General features: G+C 40.2%; 1 protein-coding gene across 2 annotated transcripts in view; it reads left to right on the top strand.

Annotated features, from left to right (window-relative positions):
• The window catches only part of SLC10A7 (solute carrier family 10 member 7), a 712,691-nt gene that overhangs the window by 143,535 nt on the left and 546,366 nt on the right, over positions 1–22,790 (top strand). For both annotated transcript variants that reach the window (XM_053703716.1, XM_053703715.1), the window contains exon 4: positions 1,951–2,026. In XM_053703716.1, coding sequence (XP_053559691.1) covers positions 1,951–2,026 — 76 coding nt within the window. The remainder of the gene's footprint in view (positions 1–1,950; positions 2,027–22,790) is intronic.

The raw sequence follows: 22,790 nt of genomic DNA, 5'->3' as shown, positions 1-22,790 counted from the left end.
CTCTCCCCATTGATGTCTATGTAAAAAGCAGCGCTGGTATTTGTGTGCGGTATGGAGCTCAATGCTGCCATATTGGCTGCTAACGCCGGGTTTTTGCAAACCTGTAATAGCAACGCTATTAAAGATGAGCGGTGGAAATAACTTGCAAGTTAATACCCAGCCGCTCATAACGCAAAACTCGTAATCTGGCCGTATATTTGTAAAATATTTATCATTTTGTGATGGTAGACATTGCGCCGTTCCTCCGCCCGCACCTCGTACTTCATTTAGCTGAGCGATGACGAATCCAGCTTCTACCAATTGTTGCGTGCCCCACATGGCATCCATATAAAGGGTCATAAAAAAATGTAATCAGTGATAGTGTCCCTGTTTTGAAGGCTACTCATTTATACTGTGCATTACAGTAAGAAACTTTACAATCACTTTAAAGCCCTTCAAAGGTTTCTTAAATGGGTTCTCATCTTTAAAGACATGGGTCAGCACCTACAAACCTATTAGTAGGTTGGAAAACCTGGCCACCAAAGCTGTTCCACACTAATGCAGATAAATGCTACCGTTAAACTCAAAATAGTTATGTTTTATTATAAAGTTGAGTGTATCTATTGCATATGAAATCAAAGTGTCATCATAGTCACTAAACGTGCCCCAGGGAAGACCTTGGATTTGTGTCTGTCTGGATCTGTACAGTAGCACAGACTCATTACTCTACCATGTTCTCAGCAGATATTAGCACTTATCAAATCAATGTTAGCTTATATCTAGCTAAAGCATTGCTCTTGTGAGAGTTGATTATATATAAATAGGATGCATATTTTTGTTTTTGATTTGTAGTGTTTCTAAAATTTACTCACTGACCCTTTGTGCGAAAAAAAGATTCCAATGCAGCCCTTCATTGAACACTGCTAATCTAAACCATAACAAAATCAATATGTGTACTTAATAGACTTAGTTTTTCAGTATGCATTAAAGAAGACGCATGTGGGAATAAATATATGATGTTTTAGCAATGTTGTAATAAAATATGCGCTATAAAATTTTTTGTGAAATATGTCTTCTACTTTCCAAGTTTGAAAATATTTAAAATGATTGACACAGATTAATACATAAGTTATGCGCCTAAAACTTTATGTTAAATACACACCTTTTTTGCGACACACAGTTGTTTTACTGGCTTCAGTAATACTCTGAAATTTAATATTATGTAGAAATTTTATAAACGTTATATCAGATCAGTTTATCAAAGCTAAGTTCTATCTCAACCAGAGTTTCACTTAGAATATGAATATTACAAACTGAATGAGTCCAAAAATGATTACTTAAGGTATTCGTTTATAGAAATGATTTAATTTCCCTTTTGTTGTAGCCAAGGGATTATCTTGTTTATTATTATAGATACACGAAAGGACCCCATTACTTATATAGTGGAGGGTATGAGATTTAATTAGGAAGGGATTCAGGGACTCTTTGGGCAAAAAAAAAAAGTATTTCCAATCTTAAATCATGCTAGAGGTCTTATTTTCATCTGTCAGTCTTTATTTCTGCATTATTGTATTAGAGATGAGCTCCAATTCCGATGTTGACAGACTTCAGCTTCTTACATAAGACAATTTGGTATGACAATACGTTCGCTTTAAAATTCCATCACAAAATAATTCATATTTAGATAAATAGATATGTGTAATAGCAAAAGCAAACTAGTGCGTTGTAACACTGTGCTCAACTCAACTCTGTTATTCCTAAGGTATAAGTATGATGCGGTAGTGGAAGCCATTTCATTTTTGAAAGCAGTTGTATGATATCATATATTTCTGCCCATCAGTTTTGCATGTGAAGCAGATTTTTTTTTTAATGCTCCTATGTGTTGAAAGAAAGAAAATGGTTGTTTTAAGACTTAATTCTCTCTCTATAGTTTAAGAAATGATTTGATAAACTGATGTTCTCCTGTTTCAGTTTGCAGACAGTAAGCTGTATGCCCCCACCAGTTTCCTCAGCTGTAATTTTGACCAAAGCCGTTGGTGGTAATGAGGTAAGTGAAACATTCATGCAAGTTTGACATATGAATACTTTAGAACTTATAATAGGTATTTGATAATTAACCAGTTGGGAACAATCTTATTAGAGTGTTAATAGGATAGTCAAAGATTAATAAAGTTCCAGTGTTTCAAAAATATAAATATACTTGGTACAATACATAATGTTGCCCTAAAACACAGTATGTTGCTTAAACTTATTCTGACACTTTGTTATTTACCATATTAGTTGTATATACTTACATGCTTGTGGCTGATGGCGCCTAAGCATATTACTGTGGGACAAAGCAAACCGCTTGCACCTAATGAATGCACCCATGCTACTAAAATACACATTGTACTACATGTCACACAGTGGCCTTGTCACCTTCATTATGACAAGGTATACTAGGGTGTATTTAGACCGTTGCAGTTCTGTAAATTAAAGGAACATTCTGGTAAAAATTGCCTTTCAGTTTTAAATAGAAGCATTTTTGCGATACATTTGCACTGGGCATAAATTATGCCCCATGTTCCTGCATTCAGACATTACACCTGCTCAGAGAGCCAGGGGGGACATGGTGCTTTGTTAGGGTTGCAATTTTCAGGCTGGTACAAAAACAAGCTTAAAGGGATATGAAATCCAAAAATGTTCTGTGTGATTCAGACAGGTTATACCATTTTTAAAAAGTTTCCAATTTACTTCTTTTATCAAATTTGCTTAATTCCCATGATATTCTGTGTTGAAGAGATACCTAGGTAGGCATCTAGATTACTACATGGCAGGAAGTAGTGCTGCCATCTAGTGCTCTTGCAAATAGATAACATTCTTGCAATCTTCTCCCATATAGCGCGCCAGAAATGGGACGGCTCCTAAACTTTTCCCCCTGCTTTTGCTTTTCATCAAAAGATACTAAGGGAACGAAGAAAAATTGATAATAGAAGTAAATTAGAAAGTTGTTTAACATTGCATGTTCTATCTGAATCATGAAAGAAAAACACTTGGGTTTCATATCCCTTTTAAAGGTCAATCACCTGTCTAGTTACTGTTTTTAATAGGTCCTAGAAGGTTAAGATTTAAGTATCTTATTACTTGAGTAATAAGGAGACTATCTAGAAAACATTTACATGAAACTCTAAAAGGAATCACTAACACTAACTTTCTTTCTCTTTTAATATTTTCTACTTTATTAAAATTATATATAGAGGGTTAAATGTGACTACATAAATAAATAACACATGCTATATGTATACAATAAATTAATGGATGGCTTAATATGTAATAAATTACATATTATTATTATATACTAGATTACAAGCTAAGCACAATTTTAACTTGCACCCGTAAACGAGCGCACGTTATATAACCAGCCTTTACACTTTGTGCTCCATTTCATTAACCATTGGTCAGTCATCTGGTGTCCCCCAATTTCCCCTAAAATAAAGTGTACTGTTTATGACCTCTCAAGTCGTCAAGTTCCATCCCCCCCATGCAAAACCTTACAACCACCCCTCCTATACCTAAAATAAGACACAGGAGACAACTTCTTGGTACATAAATTGGCCGCAGCACCTTTATTAAATAACAAGAAACCTTTTAAATACTAATCAATACCAGATTTGAACATAACATAAACACAATGTTCATAAATAAATTGACCTTAACAACATTTAAAATACCGTACTGGACTATCCCCAGCGGTGCTAGTTCCCTTATTAATTAGAAACATGGCCGTTACTCCATCTGGACTCAACCACGTACTTGAGTCTTTAACAACTTCACTTCCACTTTAATAGGGAACCCCTTGCCCCTATAAGAAAACCAATTGCACTCTCACCCCATGGAGAGGCAACTTGTTCAAAACCCCCCAATTTACTTGGCCATATTCCTTCCTTGCTACCCGAGAACTAACATTCCCCCACGCTGCGACAAACTACAAATAAGAGGATAAAAAACCATCAACAAAATGGTGGGCAGGAGAGAGCTGCTGTCACCACAATGTTTATTCACAAGTGACTTCCTGTCTCTTCCCGCTCAGCCCCTTAAGTATGGCTCAACTTGAACCAACCCCTTCCCCTCTACCCCAACCAACCAAAAGGGGGCCTCTTCCTCCCTTAGGACAAAGTCCCTTTCCGTTCACCCTGTCACTCACAGGGACTTCTTGACGTCTCAAGTCGTCAAGTTCCGCCCCCCCATGCAAAACCTAACAACCACCCCTCCTATACCTAAAATAAGACACAGGAGACAACAAAATCTTGGTACAAAAATTGGCCGCAGCACCTTTATTAAATAACAAGAAACCTTTTAAATACTAATCACTACCACATTTGAACATAACATAAACACAATATTCATAAATAAATTGACCTTAACAACATTTAAAATACCGTACTGAACTATCCCCAGCAGTGTTAATTCCCTTATTAATTAGAAACATGGCCGTTACTCCATCTGGACTCAACCACGTACTTGTTGAGTCTGTTACAACCTCACTTCCACTTTAATAGGGAACCCCTTGCCCCTATAAGAAAACCAATTGCACTCTCACCCCATGGAGAGGCAACTTGTTTAAAAAAAACAAAAAAAACTCACTTGGCCGTATTCCTTCCTTGCTGCCTGAGAACTAGCACCCCTGGATGGAATCAGCCCAGTCCTGCCAAAGCCAACAATTCCCTCAGGGATTCCTTAATGTCCAGTAAAAACAGCTGCTGGCCAAATTGATTGAGGTGGACCCCGTCCCTCAAATAAAACTCCCCAGATCCCACCTCCTCCAAGTCAGGGTGGTAAGCTACCACACCCCCAATTCTTCTAACAAAAGATCCTATCAACTTATTGACCTTCCTCCGACTCCGTTCCAACCTGGCATGGTCCCATGCCACCCTCCAAACCAACCTCGGTACAATCTGAGAACGAATAATTCTCAAGGCCGGGTGAAGATCTGCAATTTTCCCCAAATTCCTCTTGATTCTCCTAACCAGCCCTCGCTGGGACAGGAAACCCAAATCATTGCCCTCCAAGTGCACTATCAACACCTCCGGAGGTTGGAATTGCCTATAGTAATCCACGAACAATGGCAACAAACTCTCCCACATTAAGCCCCAATACCCCAACCATTTTACCTCCCACTGATCAACTGGGCACCCCAACTGAAGGCCGTCCCGCTTTTTTCCTCGCCTCAGCCCTGGCCCAATAAATAAATGAGTGCCCCAACACCCAAACGCTCCTTGCACCTGGGCACAGAAAAACAAAACACAAAGAATACCATTAACAAGAACAATCCCTCCCTTTTACCCTCAACTCAGGTCTTACATACGACCTATACTGTGTCGACCACCATCTCCCAATACGTTTGACCACATCCTCCCCCAATCCCAGCATCAAGGCCTCAGATGCCGCCCCAATACAGAAGGAATGTGACCCAAATTCTGACGGGGACAGCCCTAAACTGATATTGCGACAGCAAGGACCCATCTGAATTAATAGCGGGCCCCCCTGCACAGGCCGTAGGGCCGCATACTGCGCCAACACTCTACAGGGATAAACCTCACTGCCACTAGGGAATAACACTATACTCCTCCCTTTCCCACACTGGTCAGTCTTACTGTGTCTCAAAAACATGTCCACCCTACCAGCCCCCCACACCACATCGTCGACCCCCAGACTCCTGGGTACCCACTTACTCGGGCTAACCAGCTCAGAAATCTGAAAGGCCCCGAAAAAGACTAAGACGAAGGCCGTGCGAAATAAAGAAATCTCAAAGGGGGAAAACAAATATTGGGCAGGATTTCCCCAATTCTTACCATTAAGGCAAAGCTAATGGGCCGCCTACTATCTATTCTCTGACCCTTCTCCTTCAGACCCTTGAGGACCTGCCGAGCCCAAAAGGCTTTGGTCACATCCCCAAGGCCCAACATCCTAAACCTGAAAGCTAAGGCAGACAGTCTCCTGACCATATTAGCCGAAGACAGGCCCAAGCTACCCCAATGCCACAACCACTCTGAGGCAGCCCGTAACATCATTCACCCCTTCCCTAACCCCAGCATGCCGCAACCATTCCTCCCAATCCCTCCAAACTCTAACATAGGCAGACCAAGTACCTGGAGCCAATGAACTCTTTACCAGTCCAGCCAGTCCTCCTCCCCAAGCTTCCATAGCTGATCCGGACACTGCCGCCCCACCTCGTCTGCCTGAGGGGCCAACTCTCGAAAAAGACTCCACTGAAATCGAGATAAGGCATCTGCAATCAGATTACACTTGCCAGGGATATGCCTAGCCCTAACCAAAACATTCATACGCAGACACTTAAGGACCAACAATTTCAGCAACCGCAAAACAGGGGGAGAAGAGGACGATAGTCAGTTTACTGCTGCAACCACACCCATATTATCCGTGTGAAACAAGATAGATTTGTTCCCCAACTCCCCCTCACAGACGTAAAAAGCCACAACGATGGGGAACAGTTCCAGGAATACCAGATTCCAAACCAAATCTGTCGCCACCCAGTCCTGCGGCCAAGCTACACCATTGCCCCTGAAAATAGGCCCCAAACCTGTGTCCCCCAGCTGCGTCAATTACCAAGTCTAATTCCAAGTTAGACACTCAGGACTCCTGGAACAAATCCGGCCCATTAAAATCCCTAAGGAACCGCAACCATACCGCCAAATCATCTTTTAACCCCCTTGAGACCCTCATAAAATGATGACGCTTACGGACCCCGGCCAAAGCTAACGACATCCTTCTGCAAAAATCCTACCTATGGGAATGATTCTGCACGCAAAATTCAACTTCCCCAGGAGGGATTGAATGTCCCTCAATGTCACCTTGGATATGCCAAGGAACCGCCGAATTATGCCCACCAAGTCCTCAACCTTCTAATGAGGCAACCTACACTCCATCTTGACTGAATCAATAGTGATGCCCAAAAAATTAAGGATCATCACAGAGCCCTCAGATTTTTCCCATGGCAATGGGTACCCCCAAACTCCCTAGCCACTAGATAAAAACAGTCCCTCAGCCCCCCACAAACCTCTGATCTGGCCGGTTCCACAAACAGAAAATCATTGAGGTAGTGCACCACTGATGAAACACCCGACCGGACTTTTACCACCCACTACAAGAAAGTGCTAAAGCACTCAAACAGGGAGCACGAAATGGAACACCCCATGGGGAGGCAGAGATCCATGTAATAGGCACCGTCAAAACAACAACCCAGTAGGTAATGAGAGGAAGGATGAACCAGTAACAACTGGAAGGCCGCTTCTATATCAATCTTGGCCAACAACACCAAAGGACCAGCCTCCTTCACTGGTTTGACAGCCAGGTCAAAAGATGTATATGATACAGAAGCCATCTCTTCTGGGATACCGTCGTTCACGGAACCCCCTTTTGGGAAGGACAGGTGATGTATCATCCTGAACTTCCCCTGGTCCTTTTTGAGGACCACCCCAAGAGGTGAAATGAGCAACCGGGGGATCAGAGGAGCCGCAAAAGGACCGTCCATACGCCCCAATGCTACCTCCTTATCCAATTTTTCCCACACCACCTCCGGCCATTCCCTGGCCGATTTCAAGTGAACGACCCCCCCAGTAGAAGGAATTCTAAAGCCGAATTCGAACCCATGCCACAACAATAACACTTTCTTCTTGTACCCCTTAAGCTTAGCGTACCGTGCGAGCCAGGGGGCCATCCCGCTTACCCTCACTAGGGTTAGACCCCTTGTCAGGCAAGTCTGAACCCCCGCTAGTTTTTCCCTTTCGGAAACACTTTGAGAAGGGGTGGGAACCCCCACACCCTGAACACTCATGCCGAAATTTGCAAGACGAGCCCCACTTACATACCTTCTCATTGAAGGCAAAGCAGAAACCTTTTTTGCCAGATGCCGATGGTCCTCCTTGAGGGGAACAGCCAGCTACCACGCGAAAAGTCTGTGACGACCAGAGCGGTGTCATAACCTTGAACCATAGGCCCATATCCCGGTCATCCCTTCGCATCTGTGGCTTAACAGCTGAGCGCTGACAAAACTGCTTGTCATACGCCAACCAAGCCATGCCCCATAAGTTTGTTGCGCGGCAGCAACCTAGTCCAAATAACAGAAGAGGGCAGCCCCCTGGTCAGGAAACTTGCCCGCCATGACACTGGCGTTTAATGACAAAAGCCTGAAACCAGTTTGTGACATTTTTTGGTAACTTCCTATAGCGCTTCTTCCTCTCCTCTTCCTCCTTTTTGGACGCATCTTTCTTGGAATCCTCAGGGATTTCAAAAGATCAGAGGCAAAAGTGAAAACAACTCAATGAATTCCCTCTTCCATATCTTTTCCCTCAATTCCACCGTGAGATGCATGCCTAACGGGCCAATGGAACAAAGACAGGACTGCGACAAGGCGGTGTCCGCAATCTTAACCTCCAGGCCCCCCGCCCCTTCCCTAATGCGGTGACAGGTGCAGGGGGCTCCCGTAGCAGACTGGCCCTGGGGGGCAACCGCCGCTGCGAGACCAGATCCAACAAATGGCGACCCAACTGTGACAGTACTTACTACAGGGGCAACCGGCAGGACCCACGCACTAGACACCACCCCAGAGCCCAGCAACCCAGAGCCCTCTAGCCTCACTAACAAGTCACGTAACCCCTCCACCACAGTGACCGCAACAGAATCTTTACAGACATTCACCCCCGTATTCACCCCAACACCCTGACCCACCATGGAATTCCTGCCCGTACCTGTTCTTGCTTCCTCAGCCCTCTGGGGCTGACCCGAGTGGGACACAGCCGTATCTATCTTCTGGCTCTGGAACCCGCTACCGCCAGGTTCCGTAGCAGCAGCAGCCTGATCCTCTCCTTGGTGTCCTGTAGCCTGCAAAATAGACAATGTGACAAGCCCTCCAATGGCGCCCACATACCCGCACCTGTCTGCGCTGTGTAAAAATCCATGGCATAGGCCAAAGCTCCCCCCTACCCCTCTTTGGAGCCGTGGCCTCGGTGCCTCCCTGACCTTGATCCTCAGCCCCGTACTTCCTGTGCTGTCTGCCCCTAGTGGGCATCCTACCACCCTCCGGCCTATACGGCCGTCTCACATTACCAGTAGTCCCTCTAGACACAGAATAATTACCCCTCCGCACATTACCCCTCTGACCGTGGCCGAAGCCCCTGGCTATACTCACCAACTCCCTCAAGTCCATTACTTCAGCACATTCCTCAAATGAAACGCCGTCCTCTAAATCCAGCCGGATGGTCTCAGTCCATGAATCTTGCAGGCCGTAGAAATGCCCTCTCAAGCCTTCACCCCCAACAGCAAGCAGGCCGGAAGAAGTCCCTGGCCGTGACACCACATCCCCCACATCTGCAAAAGAAAATTTTTTAGGCTCAGTCCCAACAGCCCTAACAGTGACAGCCCTACCCAACACCCCCCCCCACAGCCCCTGTCTGCCGAGAAGCCTCACCCCTAGCTACCCTTGTGAGCGTAGACTGACTCTGAGGACCCCCCCTTTGAGGGGTGGGCGGCACCATCTCCTCCTCCAAGGAATCCAAACAAAGGGAAAGGTCCTCAAAGTCATCCCAGGCCTCACAGACCCCATTGGACTCAATACTTCCCTTCCATCAGCCCCCCCAACTACATATATGCCCTGACAGACCTCAGTAACTCCTCTTGTTCCATTGCCCCTGGCCATATCAGAACCCACCACCAGAGCCTGGACCTCTAAATGTGGCTTCCCCCCCCCAGACCATCATCCTGGGCCGTAAGTGCATCACCCGCTCCCCTGGGGCCTTCCCCCCCCCTCTACCGCCACTGCCCCTTACCACCTCAGGCCCTCCTGGGCCGTGACACCTGTCAAGACGCTTCTCTTTTTCTCCAGGCCTGCACAGGCCGTCCACTCACGTCTTACCCAGCGCCAGACTCCTACTGGTTTGACTGGGGCGGGTGTCCGGGTCCGGTACGATGATGTCATCAAGCTCCACCGCACAGGGCTGCTGCGTAGCTCTTGGGACCGCTGCCACCTTCCTCGATGTCCTTCTGGCTCCCGGACTAGGACTGCCTCTTCTATGGCCACCGGAACTCCTCCCAACATCCGGACTCAGGTGAGATGGAGGCTTCGAGCGGCGGACCGGCATGGACCTCATCGCCACATGTTCCTCACCGCCGGCAGCACCAGGATCCAGCAGGGACCGAAGCTTCTCCTCCAGCCAGGTAGGACCTTTTTCCTCAGCAGCGTCCCTCAATTGAGACAGCAGGGTGTCAAGCTGAGCCATATCCAAGACTGAGCGGGAAGAAGCACGAAGGAGCAAGTGTGTAAGCTGCTGTCACCACAATGTTTATTCACAAGTGACTTCCTGCCTCTTCCTGCTCAGCCCCTTAAGTATGGCTCAACTTGAACCAGCCCCTTCCCCTCTACCCCAACCAACCAAAAGGGGGCCTCTTCCTCCCTTAGGTCAAACTCCCTTCCTGTTCACCCTGTCACTCACAGGGACTTCTTTTTTTAGATTAAAAATTATGAGCATCTTTATTTTTTAAAAATAAATGCACAATGCAGTTATAAGAAGTTAAAGTGAGGGGATGTGGGGTGTTAAAAAAAAAAAAAAAAAAAAAGGCACTGAAAAGTGCCTTTACAAAGCGGTCTATGGGGACTGTTTTAAACTGCAAATATATATGTATATGCTTATATACTTATATATTTGTGTTAATATGTGTATAAACACATACATATATATTCATATACGTAGAGTATATATTTTAAATATGCTGCCGAATACTGCACTACTTGTCCCCTGCGCTGCGCTAGGTTCTCTGTCATGCCTTTTTTAAGGGATAAGTCATCCAGTTTATACTGACAATAATAACAGAAAAGAAAAAAAAAATCAAAAAGATTTTTAAAAATTTAACAATTATACAGTTCTCCTATATTATTTACATTAATATTGACTTAATGCCAGTACTATATGGTCTGCCCATTTGAAATAAAACAAACAGACAAGACAAGACAAAACAAAACAAAACAAAAGGGAAGAAAATGATGGTTCCCCATCATGTCCCCATCCTCCATCATTCTTCTGAGTTCTTATAAATCACCATATTCCCAAGAGTACCAAATCTGAGTTTTTAAAAGGGAGTATTATTATATCTTGTTCTTGTTTGGACAAGGTTTTAATAAAAATAGACCTCTTCCTAAAAAATAAGACATTTGTGGCTCAATATTTGTATCTGTATCTCTTTGTTCTAGTGTACATTGTTTTTAATAAAATCTATTACTTCAAAATAGAATTATATGCTACTCCTTCAATTTATGAAAAAATAAACTTTTCATTGCTAATATAATGGAATAAATCAATTTATTTTCATCTGCTGTTTTTTTCAACAAGTGGAGAGAAATAAAATCTGAGATAAATAAAATTTGAATTCTCCTAATTTAATTTTTTTTTTTGATCCAATATTCTAGTTTCAACCAAAGTTGGTTTATTTTAAGAGAATTCCAGATCATATGTACTAAGTCAGCTCCTATATAATGACATTTAGGGCATTTTGTTAAAATTAATATTATACCATTTATAGCCCTTCTTAGCCGTGTAATAAGACATGTATAACCATTTTAAATGTGATTCTCGCCATGTTGCAGATAAAGTGGTGGTGTGTACTTTTTAATAGAAGTTTTAATAGTATTTCCATCTATCTCACCAATAATAAATTCCTACTTCGAAGAGATGTAATTAAGATTAGCATATGCTCTAAGTGAGGAAAGAGCTTGGTACCATGGTGATAAAAAGAAAAAAACCTTTCCTAGCCATGTCAATCCAATAATCCAGTTTATCCCAATTCTATTCCCAACCATATAAAGATAAAATATTAAAATCCCTGTTTTCAAGGGAGAACTCTTCTTTTAGATCTGAGAAAGTCCTAACACTCTTAGTATCCATACAAATACATTGTATTCATTTATTGAGTCCAAGTGATGCCCAGTTGTTTAAATATCTGGGATTGTATTCCTGGAGTGAATTCTGGGTTATTTATTATAATCTGATGTTTTGAGATATTATATTTAAAGGGACAGTCAAGGCCAAAAAAACCTTTCATGATTCAGATAGGGCATGTCATTTTAAACAACTTTTCAATTTACTTTTATCACCAAATTTACTTTGTTCTTTTGGTATTCTTAGGTGAAAGCTAAACCTAGGAGGTTTATATGCTAATTTCTTAGATCTTGAAGGCCTCCTCTTATCTGAAAGGATTTTGACAGTTTTTCACCTCTAGAAGGCATTAGTTCGTGTGTTTCACATAGATAACATTGAGCTCACACACGTGAATTTACAGAGGAGTGAGCACTGATTGGCTAAAATGCAAGTCTGTCAAATTAACTGAAATAAGGAGGCAGTCTGCAGAGGCTTAGATACAAGGTAATTACAGAGGTAAAACGTGTATTATTATAACTGTGTTGGTTGTGCAAAACTGAGGAATTGGGTAATAAAGAGATTATCTATCTTGTTAAACAACAAAACAGATCCTGCGCCAAGCTAATAATAGGTTCGGGATAGAGCTTACATTTTTTTTTTTTTTTTTGGGGAGAAATTTTTGGATGACAGTGAGGAAGCGAAGTTAATAAATATGGATATATTATGTATCTTTCCAGGTCTAGTGGTGAAAAGTAATTAGAATATGCAAGCCATCCTATTTCAATTTTGCCCAATGAAATATGATTATATAAATAGAGGTCTGGTAAGGAGAATCCACCATATCTTTTAGGTAGAAAAAGTTTTTTTAAAGCTATTCTGTTTTTTTTTCCCCTGCCAGATAAAATGTAACATAGCTGACTGCAAACTTTTGAGGTCTTTCCATTTGAGACAAATAGGAACGTTTTGCAATATATAAAGAATTTTTGGAAAGGAGATCATTTTAAAAAGAGACATTCGCCCGGAAATAGATAATGGAAGATTATGCCAACGTCTCAAGTTATTGGAATAATATTAAAGTTGTACCAATCACTTGAATCTAACAAGATGAGGATCCCAATGTATTTAAAAGAGACTATATAGGGGTTTCAAAGGGAGTAGAAACTGAGGAAATGCGATCTTTACTCAACCAAAAAAAGTCTGACTTTGGTGTGTTAATCTTGTAGCCTACAAATGTATTAAACAGGTCACTTTATTGTATCAAGTGAGGTATATTTTTGGCCGGATTAGAAATATAGACTAAGATCGTCCGCATATATTGCAACTTTAACTTATTTTTTATTTATAATGATGCCATCTATTTGTTGGCTTAAAGCAATAGCAAGTGATTCTATGGCAATGATAAATAAGACAGGAGAGAGTGGGCAACCTTGACGTGTACCCTGAACAAGCCATATATCCTGTGTGAGTTGGCCATATTATAAATATTCTCAACAAATTGTAAAATAGGTCCTTTAAGACCGAATTTGTCCATTGAAAAAAATTATATGATCATGTTGAACCGAGTCAAATGCCTTCTCTGCGTCTAGAGAAATAACAGCAGGGTCCTTCAAAAGGGATCAAATCTAATTGATCTTTGGAGTTAAGATAGTCTATAATAAGGAATGATTCTCTTATTTTTGCTGAAGAATTTCCACTTTTCAAGAATCCCACTTGATCGAAGTTAATCACCTGATTTAAATGAGTTTGAAGTCTATTGGCCAAGATTGAGGTTAAAATTTTGTAATCTGAATTAAGCACGGCAATTGGCCTATAGGACCTCATATCATGTAGATCTTTCCCATGCTTCAAGATCAAGGTGGTCCAAGACGCAGAGAAGGCATTCCAACAAGGCTCCTCGTCAATAAAATATTTATTATAAAGATTTTTCAAGTACGGAACAATGTTGGGTACAAGATCTTATAGAATTCGTTAGACAAAAGGTCAGGTCTGAGTGTTTTATTTAGAGAAATTGCATCTATTACATCTGAAGTTTCTTTTTCTGAAATTGGCACATTAATATTAGATAAGAGTTGTATTGGAATGACCGGGTTTTTAATTTTATCCCAGAATTTTTCTTTGTTACTCAAGTTCACTACTTTGTGTGAGTATAGATCTGAATAATATGACAAAAAAGTGATAGAATGTCTTGGGAGTTATTGTACAACTTATCATCCTCCTGGATGGCTTCAATACCACGAGATCTGGAATGGTTTGTAACCAATCTGGCCAAGAGTTTACCAGATTTGTTACCATGTCTATAGTATTTGGCTTGCAAATTAAGCTCCTTCTGAGTAGTGGAATATATTATAAAAGTGTCACACTCTCTTTTTAAGCTTTAACGTAGGTGTGCCATTTCTTTTTTTTTTTTTTCGGGTTAGCCAAATAACTATTGTAAGAGTTAACCAAGTAATTAATAATTTTTTTTTTTTTTTTTTTAATTTTGTCATGTAGGATACAACATCGCCGGTTAAAACTGATTTAGCCGCGTGCCAAAAGATCTCAGGTCTATCTATATAATCTTTATTGAAGGAATGATAGTCTTCACTTTACTAGTAAGAAAATTCTTAAATTTCAAATCTTTAAATATATAGTGGAAACGCCGGAAAAAGAATTAAAATTATTACAAGAGATTGTTATTGTAAAAGGGGCATGGTCTGAGAGAAATCAGCATCAGATTGGAGCCTATGGAAGCACGCTCTTGTGAGCACAAAGCTTCCATGCAATGCCAATGTGAGGTTGCATTCGCATTGCGCTTTACTTGTAATACCAGCGCACATTTGTGTGTGCTGGTATTACATAGTGGAGCGCAAATCTACTCATAATCTAGCCCTTAATATTTTATATAGCCCTAAACAGTCTATGTTGCAAACCGCAGATCATACTGCTTATGTGGCAGAGAAGGGGCCATATGTGAAATGAGTTTGTGACTAGGGTCACTAGTTCACATCTGGTACTCATTCAGTAAATGGTTGTCTTTAGCTCTACCTACAATGGCCTAGATTATGAGTGGAGCGCTAATCTAACCTCATTAGCTTCTCTTTTTTCCTATTAGACAGTTAAATTTCAATTAATATTTTCAATTTTATTGTTATGACAGCACATGTTTACAAAGATACTCCATAGTTATTTCATGTCTATAGAGCGCTTTCCTCCAGTTGATTAATTCTCTTGATTTCATAAACACCCATTAATTAGGCCTTTACCATTGTTCAAAATACAACTTAAAGTGAAGGTCTATTTTGATGAATTAGTGCCCGGTTTTTAATAATCCTATTAAAAACAAGGGCACTGTAATTCATCAAAATTGACATTTCACTCCTTTTCTTAAAAAACTTACCTTTTAATCCTGGCAGCCGCTCCAGTGATTCCCACGGTCGTCGGAAGCCTCTGCAGATGTCAGAAATAACAAATCCGGCTTCCTCCAATCACGGCTTCCCCCCGGGGGAATCATAGCCTGATGCAACACCGTGATTGGAGGAAGCCGGATTCGTCATTTTGGACCCACGAAGACGGCTTGCGACGGGCAGATTATTTGCTGGAGCGGCTGCCAGGATTAAAAGGTAAGTTTTTGGAGAAAACAAGTGAAATGTCAATTTTGATTAATTAAATTGCCCTTGTTTTTAACGTCCTTGCAATGCTATATAAAGGGGGGCATATTTTTTATTTTTCCTCAAAAAGCTTGCCTTAAAGGGTTAATAATAGTAATTATTGCATCTCATTATTTACAATTTTTTTTGCTGTAATGGAGCCGCATCAATCTGTCCCTAAAGTTACCATAGGAACTGAATCTGTTGAACACCTTTCTGCTAAAGCTAAGTTAGCTTATTTTAAAACAACTGAAGTAGCTTCTTCAGCTCATTTATGTGGCTCATGCTTAGATTTTTTTTATCGCATCTAATGATGTTTCTATGTGTACTAATGCACCTACTGTCTCCTCCTCACAGATGGATGCAGATGGTGTATATCCAGCAATGAAAAAGTTTATTGCTACTGCCATTACAAAGGCCCTAGCTACACTACCGCCTTCAAATAAGTGAAAAAGGTCAGTTCAAATTTTACCTTCTACTAGTAATATTAGTACTGACCTACATAATACTGAAGTATCTTCGAATGATGAGGATTCCTCTAACAGTAAGGGCCCCTCAACGGATGTAGAGCCTGATCATTTCTCCTTTTTATTTAAAATTGAACATATTCATTCTGTTTTTAAGGAAGTCTTAGTCACTTTAAGAATTGAAGAAGCTAAACCTTCTAATGATAAACCCTGTAATCGTTTGAATTCAGTATATAAAACTGTGTTCAATCTCCCTATACCTGATGCTGTCTCCGATTTGATTGCTAAGGAATGGTCTAAACCAGATGTCTCTTTTAAACCCTTCTTCAAGGTTTACAAGCTGTATCTTTACATGCTGCTAACTAAGAGTTCTAGGAAACGGTTCCCAAAGCTGATGGGGCCATTTCCACTCTAGCTAAGCGCACTACTATTGCTTTAGAAGACAGTACTTCTTTTAAAGACACTTTAGATAAAAAACTTGAATCTTATCTAAGAAGGGCATATTTATATACTAGCTATATTCTTAGGCCAGCTATATCTATTGCTGACATGGCTGCTGCTTCTACTTTCTGTTTATCCAGTCTAGCTCAGCAGTTCTGACCCTTAATGTTCTAATCTCTTGAATTTACTTCAATATGCAAATCAATTTATTTTTCAATGCAGTATTTGATATCATGAAAATTAACATAAAAAATATGTATTTAGCTATTCTTACCAGAAGAGCTTTATGGCTTAAATCATGGAATGCTGATATGGTATCTAAAACTAGATTACTATCTCTTTCTTTCCAAGGAGGTAAGGGAGTTTTTCCTCCCCAGGACAAAAAGTCAAAAGGGAAATTGAAAGCTCCCAATAGTTTCCGTTTCTTTCATCAGAACATAGAACAGAAACTGACTCGTCCCTTAAACCCTCTGGCTCAGTCTGGAGACCTTAAAATTGGAATTAATCCATGCAGAATAAGAAACCTAATCCAGCCTCTAAGACCTCTTGAAGGTACAGCCCCCAACCCACTACTACTGGTGGGGGGAAGATTAAGATGTTTTCAAAAATCTTGATTAGAATCTGTCCAAAATCAAAACATTATTTCTCAGGGATATCAAATTGGATTCAGAATATGACCTCCTATGGGGAGGTTTTTTTCTCACCCATATTCCAAAACATACTATGAAAGCTCAGGTTTTTTTATAATCTGTCTCAGATCTGGAAAATATTGGAGTAATTTTTCCAGTTCCTTCAAAGGAACAGGGGATGGGATTTTATTCAAATCTCTTCATTGTATCAAAGAATGAAAATTCTTTCATACCAATTCTGGATCAAAATGGAAACTATGAAGCCTATTTTGCCTTTTGTTCAACAAGGTCACTTTATGTCCACAATAGATTTACAGGATGCTTACCTTCACATCCCAATAAACCGAGAACATGATCAGTTCCTGAGGTTCTCTTTTCATTATCAGTCTGTTGCTCTTCTGTTTGGTCTAGCTACAGCTCCAAGAATATTTACCAAGGTTCTCAGTGTCCTTTTATCTATAATCAGAGTTCAGGGTATTGCAGTATTTCCTTACCTGGACGATATCTTGGTACTAGCTCAATCTTTTCATTTAGCACAATCTCACACAAAATAACTATTGTTATTTCTTCAAAGACATGGTTGGAGGTTCAATTTACCAAAGAGTTCCTTGATTCCTCAGGCAAGTGTCACCTTTTTAGGTTTACAGATAGATTCTGTGTCCATGACTCTTTCTCTAACAGAAAAGAGATGAATAAAATTGATTTCAGCTTGTTGAACCTTCAGTTTCTCTCATTCCCTTCAGTGGCTCTGTGTATGCAAGTACTAGGCCTCATGATTGTAGCTCAATTTCATATTAGACCTCTTCAGCTTTGTATGCTGAACTGGTCGAAATGTCCAGTTGCTCGCCGTAGCCTCTTCCTCTAAGGCCAGAGATTCTGTCTCAAAGTCCCTTTTTCCATCCAGATCTAAAGTCTCTAAAATTAATGGTATGGAAATTGAACGCTTAGTTTTCAGTCATTTCATTGTGTTCCTCCCATGATTATTCCTGGCATTCTTTTAGACCTCCTAGGACTCTACAATTTCTACAGAATTTCTCTGAAATGCCAAATGTATGTCCTTTCTGTATTGTTTCATAGAAAATTACTAATCTTCCTGTTCTGGCTTTAATCATTAAACCTGTTATTAGGCCTATTTCTCCTTCTTGGAGTATTAACCTAGTATTAAAAGTTTTACAAGCTCCTCCTTTCGAGCCAATGCAAAAATTGGACATAAAACCACTTTCTTGGAAAGTGCTGTTTCTTTTGGCTATCTCCTCTGCTAGAAGAGTTTCTTAATTGTCTGCTTTCTCGTGAGTATCCTTATCTGATTTTCCATTATGATAAGGCTGTTTTGCGGACTACTTTTCAATTTTTACCTTGTTATTAACTCACAACATTAATAGGGAAATTATCGTTCCCTCCTTGTGTCCTAATCCATGCTACTGAAAAATCCTTGCATTCTTTGAATGTTGTTACAGCTTTGAAATATTATGTTGATGCTGCTAAGGATTTCAGACAGACTTGTAGTCTGTTTTTTTTCTTGGTCTTAAGAAAAGCCAGAAGGCCTCTGCTATTTCTTTAGCCTCTTTGCTGAAACTTGTGATTCACAAAGCTTATTTGGAGGCAGGTCAGCCTCTGCCTCAGATAATTACAGCTCATTCTACTAGATTGGTTGCCACATCTTGGGCTTTCAAGAATGAGGCTGCAGTTGATCAAATTTGCAAAGCGGCCACTTGGTCTTCTCGGCATACGTTTACTAAATGTTACCATTGATGTTTTTGCCTCGTCCAAAGCATTTTTGGTAGAAAGGTCCTGCAGGCAGTTTTCTCAATTTGATATGTGTGCCTATATTTTGAGTTTTTTTGTCATAAATTACATTAATTTGGGTTATGGATTTAATTTCTCAGCAAAAAAAGCTGTTTTTAATTTTATCTATCCCTTTCCTGTTACTCGTGGACTTACACATCTTGGGTATTATATCCCATACATAACGGCTTGTGGACTCTCGCCACCTATATAAAAGAAAACATAATTTATGTAAAACTTACCTGATAAATTAATTTCTTTCATGGTGGTGGGAGTCCACGAGGCCCCACCCATTTGAGGTTATTTTTTGTTTATAGCACATCATCTTCTTTTTTCTTGCACCTCACTTTGGCTTTTACTCCTTTTAAACATCTCACCACTTGGCTGTTTGTAAAACTGAGGTATGAGTGAGGTGTTTTTTTGTTTTTTTTTAATAGGCTTTTTTTAATAGGCTTTTGAGGTTTGAAAAACTTTGCCTCCTCTCGCCACCATGAAGGAAATTAATTTATCAGGTAAGTATTACATAAATTATGTTTTTACCTGTGTGATTACCTTGTGTCTAAGCATATGCAGACTGCCCCCATATCTCAGTTCTTTTGACAGACTTCATTTTAGTCAATCAGTGCTAACTCTTAACTCCACGGGAGTGAGCACAATGTTATCTGTATAGCACAATTTCTGTCCGAGGACTGGATTCTGATTTGATGATCATTTGAAGAAGAAGGCAGCTACGTAACGGTGGGGGGAGTCCGGCTGCCATATTTACCCGGTATTAGACAAGTTAGCGAAAGTGATTACTACAGAGGCAAGGCGGCATGGCAGAAGGGGTATAGTGCAGGCGGATCTTCGGTTCTTATATTTCTATCTCAAATAATGTTGACTGTCCCTTTAAGTGATGCTTTACAGAGAGGTCATTGATATGCTAAAAGTACATGTTGTCGTAGCAACACCTGCTGCTTATTAAAATATATTATTCTTACGGAATGTAAATGGGAGACACAAAAAATTAATTTAGCCTTCTTCATCTGCCTCTTTCCATTGGCATTCACTAAATGTAAACCTTTTTATTTCCCGTGTTTAATTTTCATCTTCTATAGCCTGGCTCATGTAATTTATCATTACTCTATGAAAGAGAATACTGGCCCATAGCCATGTTGTATTAAAGCCAGGCTAATTACTTATTGATTGATGTTTAAAGTTACAGCCCACTAAGCAACATATATTTAATTTCTAGTAAAATATAAACATTGTTGCTCATTATTCAAAAGCAAGAATGGTTCTGGGTTAGGCAAGGGACTACACAAGCATACAAATTCACCCTTAAAGGGACATAAAGGTATTATATATATATATATATATATATATATATATATATATATATATATATATATATATATATATATATATATATATATTAATAGTATGTATTAGAAATACATTTTGTCTCCTCTGCTGTGGCTAGTAAAGGACAAATATAAGCCCTGCAGTAGTTAAGCTGTCACTGTGTGTCATGTGGTAGGGTCAGAGTTGCATTTTTAACAACCTTATATAAACAGGGCTCAGAGGTTCCACTTGCCATGGGTGAGTAGAATTTTTACTGGGGCAAGTAGAGAAGGAGATAAATGCTGTATATATACTGTGCAAAATGACCAGCAAATGTATATATTTGTCATAGTTGTATTAAAAGGACTTCATTTGTTATGGTTTCAAATAAAAAATATATAAGAATTACTGCACAATAAGGTGTTTGACATTGGCTAAACATATGCAAAGAGGGGGTGGAGTTGTGTGTGTGGTGTGGGCAGGTGATGGGTAGATTTAGAGTGTCGAGTGACATTTTGGCTTGGCTAGTAGCTTAGGACTTGAAATTTTGATCCCTGAAATGAAAAGCTGTTGGCCAGATTACAAGTGACGCTCCAATTTTTTTTCCGCTCGCGCTCAAACACATCTCAAAGTAAACCTTTAACAGAGCGGGCTATCGTGCGTATAACAAATTGAAAGTAAATTGTGTGCGAGTGAAACCTGATGCGCAGTAATTTTAGGACTTCAGAAATCGCTACTCTGTGAACAGACACACTGCTATTTACAGTAATAGCACTATTTACAGTAAATACATTATGTTTCAAGTTTTGAGGTATTTAACTGGAAAGGGTTCCAAAGTGTATTTATTAGAGACATGCATTTGACAGTTTCGTTCACTGATGAATGCGGAAGTAAGAGTCTGCTTGTGGTATTCGACTCTTCTCAGATCCAAATATCTTCTTGTGCATGTGATCAAACTAGATCTAGATTTGCACAGATCTTAGTGTGTTTCACTTGCATGTGTTTGGTGCACATTGTTTTCTACCTCTTACATGCTAGGTCTTCAGTAGCACTAACCTGAGTAGTGCAAATTATGTTTGTACTCAAGCGTACCCATTTACTTTCAACTTGCAATATGTGTGCAAGTTAGCACGGTCGCGATATTGCTTATCGCGACCTTCGTTAACTTTATCACGCCACTTGAAATTTAGACCTCTATTGGGTATTACATTCTAAGTTAAATACCTGTTTTCACTCTAAACTACTATTTTGAAGTCCCCCGCTAAGCAGCACATACCCTTTTGAACACTCTCCCTTGCGCTGTCAGACATTCAAATTTAAAACATTAGTATTGTGTTGTTTTAAAATGAATATGAACCTGTTTCCTTTGCATTATTCGAGGTCTGAACATACTATCTTTTTTGTTGTTGTCATTTTCAGCACATAAATGGAAATATTTTTATTTGGGAGAAATGTTGTCATTACTTTATAGAATAAAACCAAAATACTAATTTCTCTTGTAAGGTGTATCCAGTCCACGGATTCATCCCTAACAGGAAGTGGCAAAGAGAGCACACAGCAGAGCTGTCCATATAGCTCCCCCTCTATCTCTACCCCCCAGTCATTCTCTTTGCCGGCTCTAAGCAATAGGGTCTCTCTCGGAAGGGTAAAGTGAATGTGGTGTTAGATTTGTAGTTTTTGTTCTACAAGCAAGTTTGTTATTTTTAAATGGTACCGGTTTGTACTATTTACTCTCCAGCAGAAAAGGGATGAAGATTTCTGCAGAGAGGAAAATGATTTTAGCATGGTGTAACTAAAATCCACTGCTGTTCCCACACAGGACTGAGGAGTACAAGAAAACTTCAGTTGGGGGGAACAGTTTGCAGATTAGGCTGCAATAAGGTATTTTTCAGTCATTTATTTCTAGACAAGACTGTGATAATGCTAGAAAAGGACTGATAAGATCCCCATGAGGGAAGGGTAATCTTTATTCAGAGACTAAGTATGGAATTACAAGCTTACATTACAGGGCTATTTTATGCTGGTTGACACTTTTTTTATGGGTTCACACTTTTTTATGGCAAACGGTTTTTACTTATAAACATCGTTTTTGAGACACTTAGAAGGTCCTTTTGGGTTTCTTTCAGGGGTTGTTACCCACATGGCTAATATTATAACTCCTAGGAGTGTTTCTTTAGGCCTCACAGCACCGGAGTAAGGTGGGAGGGGCCTAATTTAGCGCCTCAGATGCGCAGTTAGATGGACTAGATCTTCAGGCTGTGTTCACATGGTGGCTCCTGCTACAATTTGAGGACCCATAAGAAACTTTTTCCCCATAAATTCGACTCCTAAGGGAAGGTAGGGCCACAGCTAAGAGACCGGTTTTAACCGGTCTGTTAGCTTACTATTGATCCGGTTTGGGCATTAAGGGTTTAATCGATTTTTTTGCTAGTTGTGCAATCTTATCAATGCTTTAGGTACATACTGTGAAAATTTCAGAAAGTTTGGTGCATTTTTCACCGATTTGGAAAATTGTGTGCCTTTTTTATTCCTTAAAGGCACAGTAACGTTTTTTTGCGAAGTGTGTTTTTGCTTGATTAATGTGATTTCTAAGCCTGTTTGTCTTACTATTAGTCTGTTAAACATGTCTGTCAC

This window comes from Bombina bombina, chromosome 2, assembly GCF_027579735.1.
Source record: "Bombina bombina isolate aBomBom1 chromosome 2, aBomBom1.pri, whole genome shotgun sequence".
NCBI classification, from domain to species: domain Eukaryota; kingdom Metazoa; phylum Chordata; class Amphibia; order Anura; family Bombinatoridae; genus Bombina; species Bombina bombina.
The sequence above is the reverse complement of the archived record's forward strand: the minus strand, read 5'-3'. Positions and strand labels throughout refer to the sequence as shown.